At 39.3% G+C, this 22,155-nt stretch overlaps 1 protein-coding gene across 9 annotated transcripts in view; it reads left to right on the top strand.

Moving 5' to 3' along the window:
• The window catches only part of RALGAPA2 (Ral GTPase activating protein catalytic subunit alpha 2), a 321,681-nt gene that overhangs the window by 220,585 nt on the left and 78,941 nt on the right, over nt 1-22,155 (top strand). For 7 of the 9 annotated variants that reach the window (XR_013364745.1, XR_013364747.1, XR_013364740.1 and 4 more), the window contains 2 exons: nt 2,116-2,274; nt 17,486-17,613. Coding sequence is in view for 2 of the 9 variants with exons in the window: in XM_077871985.1 (XP_077728111.1) it covers nt 2,116-2,274; nt 17,486-17,613 (287 nt within the window). In the remaining 7 variants the exon portion in view is untranslated. Of the gene's footprint in view, nt 1-2,115; nt 2,275-17,485; nt 17,686-22,155 lie in introns of all 9 variants that reach the window. The other 2 variants (XR_013364741.1, XM_077871986.1) reach the window with 1 other exon arrangement.

Genomic DNA, 22,155 nt, shown 5'->3' on the forward strand with positions numbered 1-22,155 from the left:
CTGTTGGCCTAAATTCCCCCCCAAAAGTTTAAATTTGATATAATTCCTGTTTCCCTTGAAAACCTGCCTTCATTGTGTTGCTGATAATGCTGACTACCATGTTTTTACTCCAAAACGATTGAATTTTAGGAGTGTGTTGAGAGAGCCTGGCATGTTTTATTAAAAAAGAAAAGAGAAAAGAAAGAGAGGTGGAAATAGAGAAATATAGAGACATTCATGCAGTATTGCTGTAAGAACTTGGTGTCTTTCCTTTAACTATTTATGGATAGTAATGGCTTCTTGGCTATACCTTTTCCCTGCTACCCTTTTAGCCTTTTTATGTGACAGAGAAAAAAGAAGAAAAGAGATATACTGGGTAATTTTACATTGAGAATGTTGTAGACACCATTAAATTGTTCTGGATCATATGACTTGTGCTCAACACACAGAGTTGCCTTTATCCCAGAGCCCAAGTTCAGACATGGGTGAATTGTGTGCCTCCTACTGTAGGGGTTACCTGCAACTGCACATGCACTTCACTATAGTACAAGGGTACCAATATAAGCCATTTAAAAAAATAGACTTACACAGTCATTCCCAGAAGCATGAAAGAGTGAAGAATAGGAAAGCATTGCAGCAAACCAAATTCCTTTGTAACCTTGTAAATGGAAAGGAGGCCATGTTGGGGTCCCCTCAGATTTTTCTTTTGTGGTCAAATAGTCTGTAAAGAAAATTTTATTTATGCTAACATGTTTTAAATACATGATATTCAAAAAATCCTTTTTTTCTGTATTTTAATATAAAACCACATTACCTTTGGTACAACATATTTTATTAACAGTGCATCTGAATTTAGTCATTTTTAGGGCTCATCTATTAAATAAGATGAGAAGTAAGAAATTATTTTTCATGGTGGCATTCTTCTCAAGCATGGGAGAGAACCAGACCTCAGATTTTCAGTAGGTGTTAAAGGGCCTTCTCCAGTCAGCTTTTATGGTTGTAGGACTTCAATTTTGGCCAACATTTTAATGTTTGTAACCTACTTTCTTTTAGCCACACTTTCAGGCTTACCAGACAATTTCATGTGTGGATTTCTATAGCTCAGGATGTTCAGTTGGTATGCAGGACCTTCAGCAAGAGTGTTCTTGCATCTGAAAAGCTCAGACCGGGAGGAAGTCTCAAAGAGTCTCTTCCTTGGAGGCATGCTAAGCCCTCCGCAGACCCGCTGAGGTCTCTGACTTGGTTTTGGACTTTATGGCCTCTTTATCAATAAAATGACCAAAACAATGGGCTACCCTATTTGAGCTGTGACAGTACAGTTGGCTTTTGGGGATGACTTAGATGGCCATGAGCAGGAGAAATGGCACAGAGTTAGAGGCCCCAGCCCAGATCTCCATACCCACTCTGCTACTCACTGATTTCACACCTTGGTCAGGTGGTGCCTTTGTCTTCCTGAGACCCATCTCCTCCCTGTCAGATAACACAAAGATGATGTCATCTGCCTAAGAGTTAGTGGAAAGATTAAAGGAAACGATCCATGTGAATATCCTTTATATTTAGTAAGGCACTCTCTGAATGCTAATCAAGTGTTCTTATTAAATTTATGTAATATTATTTCTTAGACAAAGGTAATTTAATACACACTTTTTCTTAAAGCTTTGTCACAAATCTAGTGTTTATACATTTGGTAAGTAACATTTGGTCTCATATTCATATTTTTTTCTTAATAACCATTGAATTAAAGAGTCTTATGAAGCCCTATTGTAATATGGAATAAAAGGCTAATGTCACTCGTTAATTGTTTGGAGACATGCTCAGCAATATAAAGCAAAAGGCTTTAATACAAGAGTAAAATTTAATTTAAAAAAATTCTTGAAAAGGTCTTGACCCCTTCCCGCCATAATGTACCTGCCATGTTTATATGCATCATCTCAGTGCCCGTGTATTTCATAGAAAGTGAGCAGTGTTTTCATGTGCTTGTGTCTTTTAAATCCTCATAGAAGACAGTGGTATCATACCTTTTTCTAGTAGTGAAATATTTTTGCCTCTGAGTATTATAATTCAATTTGTAAGCCACGACCCCTCATAAACTGCTGTTATCACTCTGATTAATAAAGAGCCAATTGGCCATTGCAGCTCCGTCACTTGGGGAACGACGAGGTCCACATCGTCTGGTCTGAACACTCCAGGGATTACCGCAGGGGCATTATCCCGACCGCCTTTGGAGACGTTTCAATCATTATTTACCCAGTGAAGAATCACATGTTCTTTATCGCAATCACAAAGAAACCTGAGGTACGTTTTCACCTGTTAGGTACGCCCTGACATATAGCATTTGCCATATGATTAACTGTTTTTGAAAAACGATGTTATAAATATGTTAAAGGGGACTTTTTTCCAACTGGTGCATGTCTCACATGTATCTGAATTACACCTGCTATATGGAAATTCAGTATGAATTGGGATTTTCAGAGTATCTTTCCTCAAGAGTACAGAATTCTGTATTTGTATTACAAGACTCTTTGGAAATTATAGTGTGAAGACATTAATGGTATTATAAATGTTTTGAATTTAAATTTAATTTTTTTAAATGGTAATTTCAAATTTGGAACACATGGATTAATAATAATAAGAGTTGAATGAACCCTGTGTCACATCTAGCATTTTGTGGATGGCTGTGGGTATAGAATTTGACCTTGCGTGACAGACAGGCAGTGCTCACTGAGCCTCCGACTGCCGCTAATAGGGGTCAATCCTGAAGGATTGCGGGCATGGCCGTGAAGAAGGCTAGGCCTCTGCAGCACAGCCTGCCCATGTGGTGATTTTTAACAATTGAAGCACCTTGCCACAGAATCAGTGCAGCCACATCAGTTGGTATTGATCATGGAAATGGCTGGAACAATCCAGTGGTTCTGTGCCATGTACTACATTGGCTATGGCTACGGTTTTGATCCTTGCCATGTCTTTAGTGGTATTTCAGCAGTGCTTTATATAGTGACTTGTTTTTGTGTTGGAATTATTAATAGGAGGGTTTGTTTCTAAGTTTTTAATTAAATGTGTAGCATAGTTAAGTCACTCCTCAAGAAAATGACTTTGTGCTCTGGGTTGATATTAAGTGTAATTTTCATTTTCATTCCAAATTACTCTCTCAAAGGAGCTAAAAGTTACTATTCTAAATACTCTCTATTTTTGAGCTTTAAAATAATAATAATAATAATAGATAACCGAGATTTCCTGGGATTTATAACAAAATCTAAAGTGTTAAAGTCCTGCAGATTAAATGAGCTAAGAAGTGAAAGGCACTTTCAGCCAACAGTGGCTGGCTCAGAATAAAAGCCATTTAAGTGGTAATTGTTGTGTTGTTATATTACTCTTACTAGTACCTTTTTGGTTACAGTCACTACCATGCAAATAGAATAAATAATGAGCCATTTCTCAGACTAGGCATAGCGTGGGTCACCTCCTGAATTGAGAAAAGCCCCACTCTGGCTGGTGAGAAGCCTGACATAAAGGGAACCCTCTTTTCTTTTTAGGGAGTGGAGTGATGAAGCCACAAGTTCTTTATACTAAATATTTGCGTTATCTTTGATTCATGTCTTTGTGCATGTGTAGAGTTTTCACCCGTGTAAGAAAATGGCTTTGAGTGTTAATAACATTTGTGTTTGTCCAGGAAGAACACTAATTTTAAGAATTAAGCTGAAAATGTTGATGTTAGACAACCAACAGATTTAGTGCCCTATAGCTTCCAAATCTGCAAAATGTGGTTCTTTAATATTTAGTATGGATTAACTGGCTTTATTAGTTCATTTTCAACATGGCCCTCTAAAATGTCACTTACCATCCTAAAAATGTCACCTTTATTTTTTGTAATGAGTAAAGAACATGAAAGGTATTTTAGTTCACAGTGTGAAAAGTGACACTTCTAACTTTCTTAAAAAATGATTTTTTAAAAGATATTACACTTTTAACGCATTAAACAAGTATTAACATACCTTTTCAAAATTTCTTTAGAAAATGTATGTAAGTTTTATAAATTTGGTCATAAATTTTGATAGATGAATTGAGCAAATCGCTGTCTTAATATTTCAATTCAAAAAGCCTAAAGGGAAGAAGAGAATAATGGCCAACTGGAAATTTAGTGTTATCCCCACATTTAAAGTACAAACCATTACAATGTAATAAAATTAATCCAGACATTTCCAGGGCAAGTGTGGCTGACCTTTTGTTCACCAACCACTGACCCCAGGGTGAATGCAAGAGGCTTGTGGAGGGAAAGTCTGTTTGTTTGGCTTCAGTCCCTGGTATTTAAATTGCATTCCCTAATCAAATGAAAAGGCTGTCCTCTCTATCAGGTTACAGAATCCATGGCAACATTTGGCCTTTTATATCCATAATGTTAGCCTTTTTGTTTGCATCTAAGTAGAGACACCTGGAGCAATGTTAACATTAACCGATTTAGCATTAATAGCTTCATTATATAAGAATTTCTGATCAGATAGCTGTTACTTTTGTTATATTGCTTCAGCTTGTATTGTTGTCATTTTTTATCTCCCTGCTTGGCAACCAGGCAATGATTTGCAAATTTTTTTTGTCTTGATTAATTAAGCAATATAATTATCAGTAACCGTGATGCAGTCTTTGCTCAACAAAGCTTCTGAGAGAAAACAATGGTAAGTCTGTTAGTATGAATGCATTCCACGCGTCCCAGATGCATGAGGATATTATGGACAATGAGGGGAAAGGCCGCCTGTGAGCGAGGACAAAGGGTGCCACGCAGACTCGACACACTGCACATACCGCCAGGGACATGCTGCGGGCTCCCTGGGACACAGACGCCTCGTTAGATTACAGCTAGTCAGCAGAGATTAATTCTCAGCCATTTGGTCCAATAATTTACCCATTCCCCAGTCTTTTAACTAGTGCTCCTCACTGTGGAAGTAAAGGCTTTGCACTCAAAAGGTTTATTTAACCTTGCCTACTTTTAGGGATCTCCACTAAAATCATTATTTTTGCTTAGAAACTGTAGTGACACAGCTGCTTGAAGCTGGGGAATATTCTTTTGGAGGAGGAGAGGATTATGCACAAGTTTTGTGAATTATAGGTAGAGTCAAAAGCATTCTTTTAGCACCTGTATATTTCATCTGAATATAGTATGACTCTGGTCTAAGTACATTTATTTTACTGGTCTCTGGGCAGCCATACTTCTCTGAGAATAATTTTAATCCTTTTTTAGGAGGGGGGGGGAAAACCTCATCAGTACACAAAAGTCCTGCTCATTGGATAGAGTCATGCATATTCAAATTGTACTTTCATTCACTCCGCCTCATTAATAGCGTATGTAATAATGTAGGGCTATTTGTAATACAAGCTCCCAGGCAGCATTGCTTCCAAGTCCTTTGAAATTTAACATATTTCGCTTTCTCATTCCATACACCTCCCTTAAATATACAAATCATGTGCCTGGCAGAGTCCGCCTCCTCTTAATAATACACAGCATTTGCGAAATGGTATGTTGAAGAAATGTGGGTTTGCTGTGTGAGCACAGAAAACCCTCACGTCTGAGAGCATCTGCTCACTTCTTGAGGTTTTTATTGACCTTTGTATAAAATAAATATTAGTGTGTTCAGTGACATGATTTCATTGTGAAATTATTTTCAAAAGTAAGTTCGTCCCTGTAAATATTGACAGTCTTTGGTCATGGAAAAGAAATGTGCTATTGTCAGATTGCTAGGGATTTTTTATTTCTACTTTTATTACTAAGTCAGTAGTCAGGGAAGACTTGCATATAGAGCAGAACATGAGTGCTTGAAACGGTTTGTTTAAATGCCCAGTTCTGTAGAAAAGGGGTTCATAAAGCTTCCATATTGCCATGTTGCTTTTCTTTTTTCAGCAACTAAAAACAATCTGGGGGATTAGAATATTTGCTTTTATGAATTTGTGAAGGTAGGCTTTAGTGTTTCTGTCGTGTTTACCTGCAGGCACATTAGTGACCGACCGTCCAGCAGGGCAGATATGCTGAAGCAGCCTTGACTGGGTGCAGTAAAGACAAGAGAAGCTAAGAGTCCTCCTTGTCACCTCCACCAGAATGTCAGTTTTATAAGTGAAAGACATGTTAATATCCTCCAGACTCTCCTTACTTGGCCGTGGTAGATATGGGCTTGGGAGAAAAATGGATGATTCAGTCATTTCTGAGAAGTGCAGGCAGGAAAGAATGCTAGGATAGAAGGCAGGACACCACTGTGCTGCCACAGTGGGTATGGGTGTCTCTTAATTTCTTTGGACTTTTATTTCCTCAGGTGTAGCATTCGGGTTGGGGCCTAAGTCCTCTGCTGTCCTTTTCAGGAATTCTAAGTGCCCCTTTAAGACAATGGCCTGTTTGACTCTCCTGTTCCTAGATGCCCCTCCTTTCCTCCCTAAGCCACCCCAACTCACCAGGTTGCTGTCAAGGTGGTATTTGTCTCCCTTGCAGCCTCAGCAACTACTGCAAGTGTGTCAGTGTGTGAGTGTGTGTGTATGTGTGTGTGTGTGTGTGTGTGTGCCCACTAGCCCAGGAGCTTCACCTGGAGCCAGTGCCCAGAAATGCTGGTTAAGGCTGATGTACCAGAAATCACAAAAGCATTTGCCCATGTAAGGCAAAGAGTAGCCAGTATTGGCAGCTGTGTTTGAAAGGAAATCTTCTACTAGTGTGGCTTCATTATATGTGGAGTATGTTTGACCTCAGTGTGGTTATGGAAATTTCTTTTTATTTCATATATGTTATTTTCTTACCTATTTATCTCGACCCCAACCAAATAACCTTTTTCAGATTAAGGCATATCCTTTAAAATATTCTGGGAAATTCTCAGGGAAAGTAAATTGTTAACTTTTGAATATGTGAAGAATCATTTATTCTAAAAGATAATCAAAAATACTGAATAACCAGAATTTACTAAAAGGCATTATTTTTTTTTAAGATTTTATTTTTTTAAGTAATCTCTACACCCTACATGGAGCTTGAACCTAAAACCCTGAGATCAGTCATCACATGCTTTACTGACTGGCCAGCCAGGTACCCAAAAAATATGTTATCAAAAATGTATTGCCGAGATATATTGTTTTGGGAATTTACTATTATTGTTATTGGAGGTTTTTTTTAGTAAAGGAATGACATTAAGAACTTTGTGAAAGGCAACTGTCATCTGCAGATGTTATATCAAAAACAAATTTCTTCTCTAATTCATTGCCACTCCTAATTAAAGGAATTCCCTGGATACAAGGGATTTATATTATTTCTTTTGTCCAGTTTTTGAAAGACTGAGTCACCTACAAGCAGTTGCCAAAGAATAATAAAGAACATTTATTTATAAGATAAGCTCCAATACAGATGGAAAAAAAAATCTATAGCCTATTATTAACTCCAAGCTCCCGTTTTATCCTTTACAACAATTTGGCTATTGAGAATTCTTTCTCCATTGATTTGCCTCAAAAGTTGACATTGTTTTCCTTTTTTTTTCAGTTGGCCTTTGATATATAGATCATTCTCTCTTTTTCGCCTTATCCTCCCTCCCTTGGCAGTCAGAGCCAGCCTGTGTAAATGTACACTGAGTGGCAAATGGTAGAGCTCGCTTTGTGTTAGAAATCAGGACCGTTCTCATCCTCTACCTCTGAGCTGCCTCAGTAGGAAGGGCCTTCTGGCCAAGAGACAGGGTGTGTTCTCCTGATTGTTCCATCAGGGTGTCAGAAGCACACAGAATTCCTCTGTGAGAAGGAAACAAGGCCCACTGTCCACCACTGAGAATTTCTCCTGAAAGGTATACTTTGTGTTACTTGAAATCCATTAGGTTGTTGTTTGTTGTTGTGGAGGTTTTGTTGTCTGATTTTCTTCATGTGTACTTAGAAGTAGCTCATCTCACTGATTATGGACTGCTTTTAGGGTAAGTCATAGGAAGAAATGCGCTTACTATTTTAAGATAGGAAGAAGGGGTTATTCTTTCTTATTTGTTGGTTGTCATTGTTGCCTAGATTAGGCAACTCTGAATAACTTTAGACTATGAATAGCTCCTTGATATTCCTCTCTACCCCGACGCCAGGAGTACTGTCATAAGGGGGAGATGCTCATTATTTTTCATAATTAGTAAAAGTAACAGTTTCATCCTTCTTTGCTCCTTGTCTAACTATTCCTCTGTGTTCTAGGTGCTAATCTCAAAATAGGTTTAGTCAGTCTTTGCAGGTTTTATGTTTCTGTGTTTTAACTGTGGAACCTTTTTTCAAACACATCAAACGAATTAAAAGGTGTAGCACCAGAAGCCTGCTCAGGGCCCTAGGACCACACTGTTAACCCTTTCATCCTGGCCTTTCAGGCATCTCCATGAAGCGAAAAGACAGACCATCATGACAGGTTTTATTCTAGAAATGTGCAGGGGGACAACAGATTTGGTTAGTGTCCTGTGGTCAGAGCCTTGGGAGCCAGAGGCCTTCTCTCAGTCATTCAAGCAATGCATCTATTGAGGCTGCTTCATGCCAGATATTGTGGCAAGGACCTGTGGTCTCATACTCCTGGTTTTTACTAAGGGAGTTTTACTAAGGGAGACAGCCAACTAGTAAGTAAATAAATGGTTGAACTAGAGACTTTCAGATAGGAGCTTTGGTGTTATAAAGAAAATAAAACAGAGTGATAGGATGGACAAGAATGAAGCTGCTTTAATTCAGGTAAGGGGAATCCTTGTTTCTAGTACAGCATGTAGGGAGCTTAGAAGTCATCACCACCATCCTAATGACATGAAAAGCTGAACAAACTGAGAATCAGCAGCTCTTCTTTGAGCCATCAGAGACTTAAAGTTAAAAAGAAAATTGCCACCCCCCAAACAGAAGAGACAGACGGATAACAGAATCATAACTTGCCATAGTAGAAGCCCAGGAACAGAAACCCCTGGGAACCAATAACAAGGTAGGAAAATGTCAACAGTAGTTGATCAATTGCTGGAGGCTCCCTGTACACAAATCTGAGAGTTAGAGTCAAGAGGGGCCTGGTCTTTGGGAGACCCCCACACACACATACTTTTGTGTGTTTTCCCTCAAGGAGCCCTACCACTTTCTCACAAGGAGGATGGGGCAGGAGGAACCCTCGTGCTTCAGCAGAGGGTGGGGAAAGAAGCCATTTTGAGATAAACCTGGAGCATTCTGTTCTTAACCAGCCCTATCCTCAAGAGGAAGTGTTTTACCAGAGCTGTTACCTAGTGGAAGAGGAAGCACCCAACTTAAGCTCCCTCTAGCTTTGCTGTTCTCACCTAAAGGGAAAGTGGGAGGACACAGAAAAACAAAACTAAGAAGCACTTATGAAGGTCACAGCCTAGAGATCCAGGCTCACTGAAACACTGAGACCTGATCATAGATCAGATCATAGGTCTGTGGAATTTCTCTCCCATGCCATATCACTATATCAAAAGGACTTTTGTAAAGTAACAACTGAAAGAACTACATATCTAAGACCTTATTTAAGAGAGACAACAAGGTAGACAAAAACATGGGAATCAGAAAATAAGCACAGCCTAACTCCAAGAGAGACACACATAAAGCCTCACACTAAAGGCCTATTGACTTCAGTTCCTTTTATGTGGTATATTATGTTCAGCTTTCAACAAAAAACTACAAGGCATACTAAAGGTAAAAACAAACAAACAAACAAAAAACAACCAGCTTGAAGAGACAGAACAAACATCAGAATCAGACCCAGATTTGGCAGAGATTTTGAAATTATCTTATTATATTATCAGGAATTTAAAATAACTATGATTAACATGTTAAGGGTTACAATAGAAAGAGTGTGGACAGCATGCAAGAAGAGATGACTAGTGTAGCAGAGAGATGCAAACTCCCAAGAAAGAATTAAAAGGATGGGACGCCTGGGTGGCTTGGCAGTTGAGCGTCTGCCTTCCACTCAGGGTGTGATCCTGGATCCGAGGATTGAGTCCCACATCGGGCTTCCTGCATGGAACCTACTCCCTCTGCCTATGTTTCTACCTCTCTCTCTGTGTCTCTCATGAATAAATGAATAAAATATTTTTTTAAAAAAAGAATTAAAAGGAAATGCTAGAAATAAAAAACACTAGAAATTTCAAACAGAAATGAAGCATACCTTTGATGAACTCATCAATCAGCTGGACAACTGGGGAAAGGAACTATGAGCTTGAAGATAAATCAGTAGAAACCTGATTTCTGTGATTTCTGAAGAGAAGTCAACGGTAATACCTATGAAATGCAAATGGAAAAAAGGATGAAAAACATGAACAAAACATTTAAGACCTATGGGACAGTTGTAAAAGGTATAATACACACCTAATGGCAATACTAAGAGGAAAAGAAAGGAATAAAAGAAATACTTGAAATTATAATTAAGTATGTTATGTATTTTTAATATGTAATTTTAATATACATGAGAATTTCTCAAATTAATGACAGATACCAAACTGTAACTCCAGGAAGCATAGAAAATACCAAGTAGGATAAATTCTAAAATATCTATACCTAGATATATTACATTCAAACTATGTGTTATAAACTGAATGTTGGTGCCCCTGTCCCCAGAATTTATTTTTTGAAACATAACCCCAGTATGATGGTATTTGGAGATAGGGCCTTTGGGAGATGATTAGGTCATCAGGGTAAAGCCCTCAGAAATTAGTTATAAAAGAGAGCCCAGAGCACTCCCTTGACCACTTCCTCCAAGTGAGGGCACAGAAACAGCCATCTAGAACCAGGTAGCAAGCTCTCACAAGGTATCAGGTTTCCTGACATCTTAATCTTGGACTTCCCAGCCTCCAGAACTGTTAGAAATAAATTTCTGTTGTTATAAGCTACCCAATGTATGATACATTGTTATAGCAGCCCAAACAGATTAAGACACTACCAAAAATCAAAAACAAAGGGAAAAATCTTGAAAGAAACCAGAGTTTTATAGTAACTATAGAGGAGCAAGGATAGGTATTACCGTTGACTTCTCTTCAGAAATCATAGAAGCAAGAAGCAATTTGATTAAAGTGGTAAGAGAGAGAAACCAACATAGAATTCTGTATCCTTCAAAAGTGAAGGAAAAAAATATTTTTTCAGACAAATAAAACTTAGGAAATTTGTGGCCAGTAGAGCTGCCTTGCAAGAAATGTTAAAATAAATTCATCAAAAAGAAGGAAAATGATATAGATCAGAAACACAAATCTACTTTTAAAAGGAAAAGTTTTAGAGAAGAAATAAGGTAAATGGAATCTTTAATTTTTCTTATTCCTAATTGATCTAACAGATAACAGTTTGTTCCAAATAATAATAGCAACCATGTATTCAATGATTGGATAAATAATGAATGACAGCAATGTTATGAGGATGGAATTAAAGAATTGACAATACCCTATTGTAAGGTACTTGTACTACCTGTGGAGTGGAATAGTGCTGTTTGAAAGAGGACTTGGATTAGTTACAAATGTATATGTCAAACTCAAGAACAGTCATTAAAAAAAGTAAAAAAATAAATTAAAAGTTATGAATATGCTAAGAAAAGAGAAAAACTGGAATTATATAAATGCTCAATTAAAATTAGAAGGCACGGGGTACCTGGGTGGCACAGTAAGTTAAGTGTCCCACTCTTGGTTTCAACTCAGATCATGATCTTGTGTTTTGAGATTGCACTCCATGTCAGGCAGGAGGGAACCTGCTTAAGATTCTCTCTTTCTCTCCCTCCGTCCGCCTTCCTCACTTATGCATGCGCTCTCTCACAAAAAAAAAAAAAGAAAATCAGAGAAAGCAGGAAAAGAATAGGAAGGGACAAGAGGAACAAGTGAAATCTACTAACAGACCTGATGGATCGTAATCTAACTATATCAGTCATTACATTACATGTCAACAGTCTAAATACACCAATTAAAAGAAAAAAGACTGTCAGTGGATTAAAAAATAAAAACAACCAACTGTATGTTGTCTGTGAGAAACCTACTTTATTTTTTTAAAGATATTATTTATTTATTCATGAGAGACACAGAAAAAGGCAGAGACACAGAGAGAGAACCAGGCTCCTCGAGGCAGCCCAATGTGGGACTCTATCCCAGGACCCCAGGTATGCCCTGAGCGGAAGGCAGCTAGCTGCTTAACCACTGAGCCACCCACACATCCTGAGAAACCAATACTTTAAATTATAAAAGCACAGATTAAAAGTAGAGGGATGGAGAAAGATATCCCACACTAACACAGATAAGTAGAAAGCTGGACTAACTGTATTAATACCAGACAAAGCTGACTTCAGAGCAAGGAAAATTACCAGGGATGAAGGGGGGTATTAGTGGGTACAGAAAGCTCTGGGGGGGGGGTGATACTTACACGCCCCAGGAGGTGACCCGAAAGGAGCAGGAGACGAAGCCCCCAAAAAGCATCACACAAAGAGGACAGCAAGAGCAAAGTCCTTACAGAAAGCATGAGCTTACTAAGAATGAGGAAGGATGCTTACTGCAGGCAGGGGAGGGGAAGAGGAAGGGGGAAAGGGGGCTAAGAGGAAGGCTGAGGTTGCTGAGAGCGTCCATGGCCCCAGGTGAGGACTCTGATCTTGATAAGCTTAGAAAGGCAGACAGTCTGACAACATTTTTCTCTGTAAAATAAAGATAAAGTGTCAGCCTCATGGAATTGTGGAAATTACATACTGGCCTGTGAGCACTGAGCTCAGAACCTTGGCCCAGCATAGGGAGTTTATAGCAGTAGCCACAGCCGTTGGGCTCATCATCAAAAATCAAATATTCCTGGACTCCTTTACCCCTGTTCTATGAGTCTTTTGTTATTCTGTCTTAACGTAACCACTCTTTTAAAAAGATTTTATTTATTTATTCATGAGAGACACAGAAAGAGAGAAGCAGAGACACAGGCAGAAGGAGAAGCAGGCTCCACACAGGGAGCCGGATGTGGGACTCGATCCTGGGTCTCCAGGTTCAGGCCCTGGGCCAAAGGCGGCGCTAAACCGCTGAGCCACCCAGGCTGCCCAAAATAACCTCTTTATTTCAAAATAGATCAATTAATTATGTATACTACTTTCATTCCAGTTACTAAGAATTACAGACTGTAAAGGCGTCACAGGAGAATCCCTTATAGGCCCAGTTACTTAATCCATTAACCTACTTTAAAAGACAGTCATGGAGATGCCATGATTGTTTCCTAAAGGGACTTTCTCTCTCTTTGGAAATTCTTTTCTGTGTCTACCCCAGGCTCTGCAAAATAGAGTTTAAGTCTATTCGCACTTATCTATCTTTCAAGAAACTAAGCCCGAGTCCAGTGAGCTGTTTTCCATCTGGCCCCCCTTCGGAGAGCATCGCCCTGCTAGTGACCTTGTGGCATTGTACATTACCAGAGAACACTGCCATGCCTTCCCCTTTCCACATCTGTGCATCAGTAAGGTCAAAACAGATGATCTTGAAGGGCTCTTCTACCTCTGCCATCTAGGATTCCAGGACCTGCTACAGTTTCCCTCTCCAGAAGTTCTCAATCCCACAGTATGAATTTACGAACTGAAAGAGTATATTTGGGCCCATAAAATTATGCTTGAGATGTCAAAATGAGTGACAGATAAATCAGTTCAAGAATTGCATTGAAGAACAATAAATTTCCCACTGGAAAAAAAAATAGCAATTATATTATTTGCCAGAAAGACTGAAGAGTCCATAACTGAAAATTTTATTAAAATTTTTATAAGGATAAAATATGTTAAATTCTAAGCACTCTCATGTGCTCTGTGGCTCCATAGATCTTATACGGATCAATTCTTGATGGAGAATTCCTTACTGAAGGCGATTCTGGCTTTGGAGTAACTAGAGTCAAGCTTCTCCGGAGGATTGTCCTTGGCCAGCTCTGGTCAGCTAGGTCCCCACGACTGTTCTTTAGTCTTTTCATTTATCTCTAAATGATAATGATTTTATCATTATTTCCCTAGATACCTGTTGGAGAGCTTTCCAGTCCTCCCAAGTGTGCAGTCCAGCCTCATCTCCTGTGTTACTCCCTTTAGTGGCCCTGTCTCTGACTTCCCACTGTGATATAGGAAGTCCCTCAGCATTTGTGTGCAGCCCTTTGCCCTGTTCCAGCCACAGTCTTTCTCTTTATTCACCTGTGATGCATCTAACACATCTAACTAATGCTTGGCTAGATTAGTAGCTCATGGAATACACTTTGGGGACACCGCCTTAGCAAAGAGAGCCAGTGCCACCTCACTGTTTTGTTCTTGTTTTATACCACTCGCCTGGAGTGCTCCTCTCTTCCCACAGGTTTCCCACAGTCATGACCACCTCCAACACAAAGACTTCTGTGGCTGCTCTCAGCTAGAAGAAGATTCTCCACAGCTCCAGAACATTATATCTGTACCCAAACTAAAGCTTTTTTTCTTTTCATTTTTTCTTTTTTGCCTTCTTGAATACATATTTTAATCCCCCTGCACACTGTTTATGCCTAAGAGTTCTGACATATTTACCTCTGTATTCCTCTCTCGCCCTTACTGAGGTGTGGATCGAAGCAGGCAAATACATAACGATTAAACAGATAAAATCTAAAATCTCTTCCCTTTTTACCTAGAAAGATTCTATGTATTCTTCAGAATTTTCAAGCAAAATTTTAGAGTCCTTTAATTATCTATTTTTCCCCAAAATTATCTTCTGATATTTAGAGAATGTATCCATACAATATAAAGATTAAAATATGTGGAAATAAACATTCTCAGAAACATACCTTATACTTCTCTTAAAGTTTTTACCCTTGATCTCAATATTGTATGGTTTTTCTACCTTGTCTCTCATTAGGACACTACTATTTGCAACCCACCTTAGGGATGTATATTGCATCTGAATATTTTAGCTACTCTGCGAGGGAAGTAGGGCATATCACACCTCTCTTGGGCTCCAAATACATCCTTGAATGTAAGTGTAGTAAGTTACCACAGGACTTGGTTTCTTAGCAGCCAAACCAAGTCCAGAATTTGAATCCCAATAGTCTCAGCCTCTTTAGGAGTAGAAAAGTGTTCATTTTCACACTCGTATGTGGATGCTTATTATTGAAAGGCTGTTTGCATTTGTGTGGCTCTGTGCATACATATTGTGTACACTTTACAGGCATACATATGGAGTCCAGCAGAAACTTGAACACTGGATCTCTGCATTGTCACCCACTTTTTGCATGATAAAGGTAGTGCTAAAAAACAGGGTGCAGAAATCCTAGCCATATCTCTGTTATGAACATGTGCCCCAGTTTTTATTTTTTATTTTATTTTTTTAAAGATTTTTATTTATTTATTCATGAGAGACACACACAGAGAGAGGCAGAGACACAGGCAGAGGGAGAAGCAGGCTCCCTGCAGGGAGCGGAACTTGATCCCATGACTCTAGGATCACAACCTGACCCAAAGGCAGATGCTCAACCACTGAGCCACCCAGGTGCCCCAGTTTGTAGATTTCTTATGTCAGTTGTTCCTCATGTCCACTCTTTTGGGCAGAGATAGTCTTCTTTTTACCATTGTATCCCTAGCCCCTCTCCCATTTCCAACCATGTGGAAAAGATAAAAAAGATAAAAAGATATTCCACAAATAGATGGCCTTTGACACAAGTAAAAAGACCCATGCTGGAGACCTGCATTTATTAAATTATTTAAATTATTTAAAATAACAATCAGTTTCAACCATTCAGGCATTATTTGCATTCCAACCTTGTGCCAAGTACCTGGAGGTTTCTCTCCATCATCTCCTCCTCAGTTTTCTTTGCTAATTCTTCCTCACGTCTCCAACCTGTAAATATTGGAGGGCCACAGGATTAGTCCTCGGACCTCTTTCCTTCTCATCTGATCATCCAATCTCATGGCTGAAACATCATCTATAAATAACTCTTATGAATTTCCAACTGGAAGTCCCTTGACTTCTTGCCTGGTATATCTGCTGCCACCCCCATACATCACTATAAATATCTAATAGGCATCTCAAACTTAGCAAGTTTAAAATTGAACTAGTGACCTTCCCTTTTGATCTTCTCCATTTTAGGAAAAGGTGGCTCCAGTCTTCCAGTTGTCTGGCATAAACCATGGCATTGCCCTTGATGCCTCTTTTTCTCTCCACTTCAATAGTAATCCTCAGCAAATCCTGTTTACCTTCAAACTATATCCAGAAACCTACCACTTCTCACCACTTTGGTCATCATTCTGATCCAAGCCATCATCATCTCTTGCCTTGATCATTCACTAGTTCCCTGTTTTCCATAATGCTTACTTTTTTGCAATTTTCCCAACACAACAGCCTGAACATACCTTTAAAATATAGGTGAGATCAGCTCTCCTACTTCCCTAAACCCTCCAGAAGGCTTTTATCTTGTTCAGAGCAGAAATCTAGAACCCTTTACAGCCTGTCTTAGGACAGGCCTAACTTTATTGCATTCTGCTCTCTTTCTTGCTCACTCAGCTCCATCCTCTGTGGCTTAGTTGCTGTTTCTTAACCATAGCAGTTCCACTCCCACCACAGGGCTGGCTATTTGGTGTTCCTCGGCCTAGAATGCTCTTCCATCAGATGTCCTCATATAACATGAGGTTCATTCCCTCACTTCTGTCAGGCTTATACTGAAATAACCATCTTCTCCTTAAAGCCCTCCCTGGCCATATGATCTAAAATTGGAGGACATCTCCCTTTAAAAAGAGTCCTATTACTCTTCCTTGCTTTATTTTCCACCTTAGCGCTTTTAGTACCATATATATATATATATATAATGTATTTATACTGTTCATTCTCTTAAGCCTCCAGTAAATTGTAAGCTCAGTGAAATAAGAAATTTTATTATTCACTGCTGTGTCCTCAGTGAATAGAACAATGTCTGTCACATAATAGAGAGAAATAGAGAAATAGAGAGAGAGAAAAGACATGCACTAGAACTTCATGGGTTGCCCAGGTATAAAAGTGGGTCCAGTGAAGGAAAGCCATGCCTCTAATAAGGAAGTAGATAGAAATGAGGATAACACAATTATCTTGGAAGCAGAGGGAAGAAGGTTCAAGAAGAACGAGGACTCTAAGTAGGACCTTGTAGCTGCTAACAGTGATAGTCATCATCTCCTTTAAGAGTCAGTACACATCAGGGTCCATGCAGAAACACTACCAATTCCAAACTGGTTTCAGAAAGTTGCAAGACTAGGAGGTGTACAATGAGACATGGCTGTGTATTGTGCATAATCCACATGATGCAGGCACTTAGAAAGAATAATGCTATTTCTGTAAATGACAACACAAGGAAAAAAAATAATAACCCAGTGAGAATTTGTCATGAGCAGTTTTGTTGATGAGTTCATAATGGAGGAGTATTGTAGAGCAGACCTGTGTTGCTTGATTTGAAAGCCCTCCATCATATCATGCTAAGGTTAGCATCTCTTCTGTGGGTGATGGTCTGCATGGTCATGACAGGTCTGAGACATCAACCAGCTATTCTCATGTCTTTAGTTTGATTTTTACTGGTTTTGAAAAGTAAGTGTTTTTCTGTTTTGAATCAACAGGTTCCGTTTTTTGGGCCTCTGTTTGACGGAGCCATAGTGAGTGGGAAGCTCCTGCCAAGCCTTATATGTGCCACGTGCATCAATGCCAGCAGGGCCGTGAAGTGCCTCATCCCACTCTACCAGAGCTTGTATCTTTTTGTTTTGAGTATGTACCTATTAACTATCCCCAAATCCTGATTCTCAGCAGTTTGCCATGAGAGGTAAGTATTCACTGGGTTGAAGAGGGAATAGAGAACGTTTTTCAGTATGTGTTGAAAATAACATTGTGTGATCTTCAAACCATCTATTAATTTATATTAAGTATAATAATACTCTGCTTCACCGAACCCCAGAAGAGTTTATGTTCATAATGTAGTCATGTAAGTCTGTGCCAAGAAGCTGTGACCATTAAGAGCGGTTCATCCTTTCCCGGTGCTTTGCCTGAGGTTGGGTTCCCTTCTGCCCATCCCTGTGAGTTGCAGTCTATTGTGTGTGGAAGGTGAGATGCTGAGGAAAATGTAGTGGGGTCACCCAGGGTACCTACCCGAAGCCAACAACAAATGAAATGAATCTAATCAATCAAAGAATGTGATGAGTGCCACTGGAAGTATGAATGGCCTTCTAGGAGGTCAGAGGAGAGGGCAATTGCATCTGGCTGGGGGACAGGGAAAGACATCCTCAGTGAAGTTGCTTTGGAACTCATCAGTGAGAATGGCTAAAAGTCCTTTTGTAATGTTTCCCAAATCTTCACCAACCCTTGATCTTCTCTCTAAAACCAGAAGAAATTTCACTTTTGTAATTTTTTTTTCTCAGACATCAGTCAGCACACTTTATAAGTCTAGGCATAATGTCTGATTATAAGAAAAAGAAATTAAGGTGACATCATAAAATTGCTACAAAATGCATCTGACCTCCTAGTAAAACTTAAAATTTCTCTGTTTCTAACTGGTATTGATAATGAGTATAAACATGTTGTGTTTGACCTCTGTCTATACTTCTCCCACTCCAACCATAAGTGATATGTTGCTGAAGGGGTGGGGGTGAGAGTGGGTGAGAAATACCATGTGTGAATAGATACAGTTCATGAAAAATACCATTCATTAAAATCCTGGTCACTGTATTGACTGATATTCTGTCTTTAGATTTAAAAAAAAAATACATATGCCATGTGGCAACTTGGAATTATCATAGAAATTAGTAGTAGAAAAGAGCTATTAGGTCCCATCTGGTCCCTCCCCGGGGGCCAGGGCAACATTATTCCCTTCTGCGTGCTCCCTCGCACTTTGTCCAGGCTGGTGGTGTGTGTTTGGAAGATGGCATTCTCTGAAGTGATATCCACAGCACTCTAGACTTAATCTTAGAGCTGGTGTCAATTCAGCCTTCAGCATGGGGGTTTTTATTTCACAAACAGCTTGAAAGAGGTTTTTGGCAGAAATGAGAAAGACCTATTCAGCGATTGGCTTGTCAGTTTGCATGTCAACTAGGATGAGCTGGACACTCATCAGTCAAGTATGTTGGACCAAGGCAGGGAAAAATCATTTGCAAACAAGAAAACTCTGCATCCTATAAGTCCATTGTGATTTTTGGCACGTCACCTTCCCCACTTATCAAATTTCTCATTACAAAGAACATGCTTTGTTATTTTGTTCAACACTGCCTTCTCAAATAAGAATGAATATAGCATCAGAATAATCAGGTTTAGGGAAAACAATATTGTTACAAGTTCAAAGAATAAGATTCAGTGTCACTTGAAAAACTTTTCGATGAATCACATTAGACTAATGTGGATGCCAGCCAGGGCTACTGATGCTAATGTGGGTTAGTAAATGCTATATTGTCCAGTGTCTCAGAAGATAACCACGTTGACATCTCAGAGTACAACTTGGTATAGAAATCAAGAAAGGGAAAGTAACAAAACCTATTATGTTGATCATTATAAAAATTTAAGTATTTTTCTTTTATATCCTGAGAAGATTCAGTTCATGCTGTTGAAATAAGTTATTTAAAACAAGAAATGAGAGGGATCCCTGGGTGGCTCAGTGGTTTAGCGCTGCCTTCAGCCCGGGGTGTGATCCTGGAGGCCCTGGATTGAGTCCCGCGTCGGGCTCACTTCATTTAGCCTGCTCCTCCCTCTGCCTGTGTCTCTGCCTCTCTCTCTCTGTGTCTCTCATGAATATATAAATAAAATCTTTTTAAAAAATTAAAAATGAATAAAATAAAATAAATGAAATTCTGTATATAATTTTTGTAAAGATGTAATCAATGGGGAAAGCTTTGTAATCACTTAACTACTCTATTGTTTAATTTCTGCCTACGGAAAGTGCTAATATAGGCCAGAAACCAAACGTATAATAAGAAACGTTGAGAAAAGTAGAAAAAAAGAAAAAAGGGTTTTTTTTCTGTACTTCTGCTTTTTAAAACATTACTAAATTACTAATTGTTATACTTTTTAAATAATTATAGATGTCCGCCTAGGCTATTAATATTTAACTGCTCCCTTAACATTTTGTTAAAACATCATGGTCCTCACATGCTTGGGCAAAAGTCTAAACTGGATTGTATAGCAGCTGATGTCTGGAATTTGCTGCTTTGTAGAAATAAGTCTTAGATTTGAATTTTGAAAAACACTGAATAACCTAACACATCCTAATCACAGATGTCTCCTTGCATTCTCATTTAGCAAACAAACAGTGTGGACTCGAAAACTGCTGAGCCCAGCAGCAGGAGCTTGCAATACACAGGGAGCAAGGTATAGGGTTTTTACCCCACACATCACAGAGAAGACACGAATGTGGTATAAAGCAACTCAATAGAGGATGTGGTGAAACAGGACCAGGGAAAAATCTCTCTGCAGAGAAATCATGTAGGCTGAGGTTGGAGGGATGAGAGGGAAGCTGTCCCCAGGAAGGAGGGATGGCATTCCAGACAGGACACCATAGAAAGCCCAGGAGTCCGAGTGTTTTTGAGTGGTAAACTTGGGATTTTTAGCATTTAATGCATGGTCAGGCCCATCAGAGTACAGAGTACGTGTGATAGACACAAAACCAAGCTTCTAGGAAGCTGAGCTTTCCCAACCTTGTCACTTCATGGTCCACCTTGAAAGTTCTAATCTTAGCACAGAGTCGAGGCTGCCTGATTTCAGGGGCAACCATCTCAAGCCTCTGTAAGTTCCCCCAAGGACTGAGAAAATTAGTACTACTTTGGACATATCTAAAACCAGGGCTTGGGACCAAGAGGTCCTGGAAGAGAATGCAAATGTAGGGCCCCTCATTCAAAAAGCAAGGAAAGTGTCTTTATTTTTTCTTAAGATTTTATTTATTTATTCATGAGAGACACACAGAGAGAGGCAGAGACACAGGCAGAGGGAGAAGCAGGCTCCATGCAGGAAGCCCAATGTGGGACTCAATCCTGGGACCCCAGGATCACGCCCTGAGCCAAAGGCAGACGCTCAACCACTGAGCCACCCAGGTGTTTTGGAAAGTGTTTTTAAACATGCTACAATATAAAGTTTTTTCCGTTCTTTTTCTGCTTTTTCTCTCGACTTGTCATGGTGTATTTATTTGCTATCTAATGTCACTTTAAGTCAAGAAATATTAAAAATTTAGATTATTAGCATTAATTTTATCAGTTTTTATATTGTTTAATATACTAATGCTAAAGCATTTAACTTTATGGAATGCCTATGGAATTACCACAATGACATAGCTCATATTTTTGTGACTTGTACAGGGATATGTTCTGTTCTTAACAGTGAAAAGACTGCACAAAACTAACTTACCTATTTTTCTCTCATTCTTCATACATACATACTATACCAACACTTCTTTCAGTTCATGGATGAGTAAGGAAGGGCTGATAGGAAAAGGAACTATGAGTCCCTCTGTTTTTCCTTTTCCTTCTCTGACATCATTTTCAGAGTAAATTATTGGCTAACACAGAGAAGTAACACAACTAAGGATATATATGATTTCTTGGTTATTGTTCTTAGAACAACACTGCTTTTTGTGCTCAAAGTAAGTTCTGGTTCAGGTGGAAAGTATGCCTCTCAGAATAGTCTGCTTTCCCACTTGTGGTAACACTCCCCTGTGCTCCCTCTGAGTCTGGTTCTGGTTCAGGTGGAAAGTATGCCTCTCAGAATAGTCTGCTTTCCCACTTGTGGTAACACTCCCCTGTGCTCCCTCTGAGTCTCTCTTACCTTCCAGGCACTATGGCTCCACCATAGTCCTGCTCCTGGGGCACTGCTAAGGTTTATGTGCAAGGAACCAGCAGAGCACATGTTGTGTGTGTTTCCTTTGCCCACATGCATGCTCCATTCTTTCATCAGTCTTCAAGTGCAAAACACAAGATCAAAGATAAAATTATTAAGAACATCAAGAGAGCAACAGCAGAGTATTAAACCAAGCAGGGCCCATTGTAAGCACTGTGCAGCTGCTCAGGTCACATGCCCATGAAGCCCTCTCAGGAACCCATCCCAATCACCACCACTACCCACCCCCTGCCCCAGTAGGAGCTAGGGAATTCTCTTCCTGGGTATTTATTAGATTTTATTTCCTTCCTAAAGCCTGACAGTATATCCCCTGGCAACTTTTATTGGCATATGAACCAAGACCCGATAAGGAATATAGCAGCTTACATGTATGGCCCTAGAAGACACCAAATTTCTGAGAAAACATTGCTATTTCCAGTTGCCC

This window comes from Canis aureus, chromosome 26 (assembly GCF_053574225.1).
Source record: "Canis aureus isolate CA01 chromosome 26, VMU_Caureus_v.1.0, whole genome shotgun sequence".
In the NCBI taxonomy this organism is placed as follows: domain Eukaryota; kingdom Metazoa; phylum Chordata; class Mammalia; order Carnivora; family Canidae; genus Canis; species Canis aureus.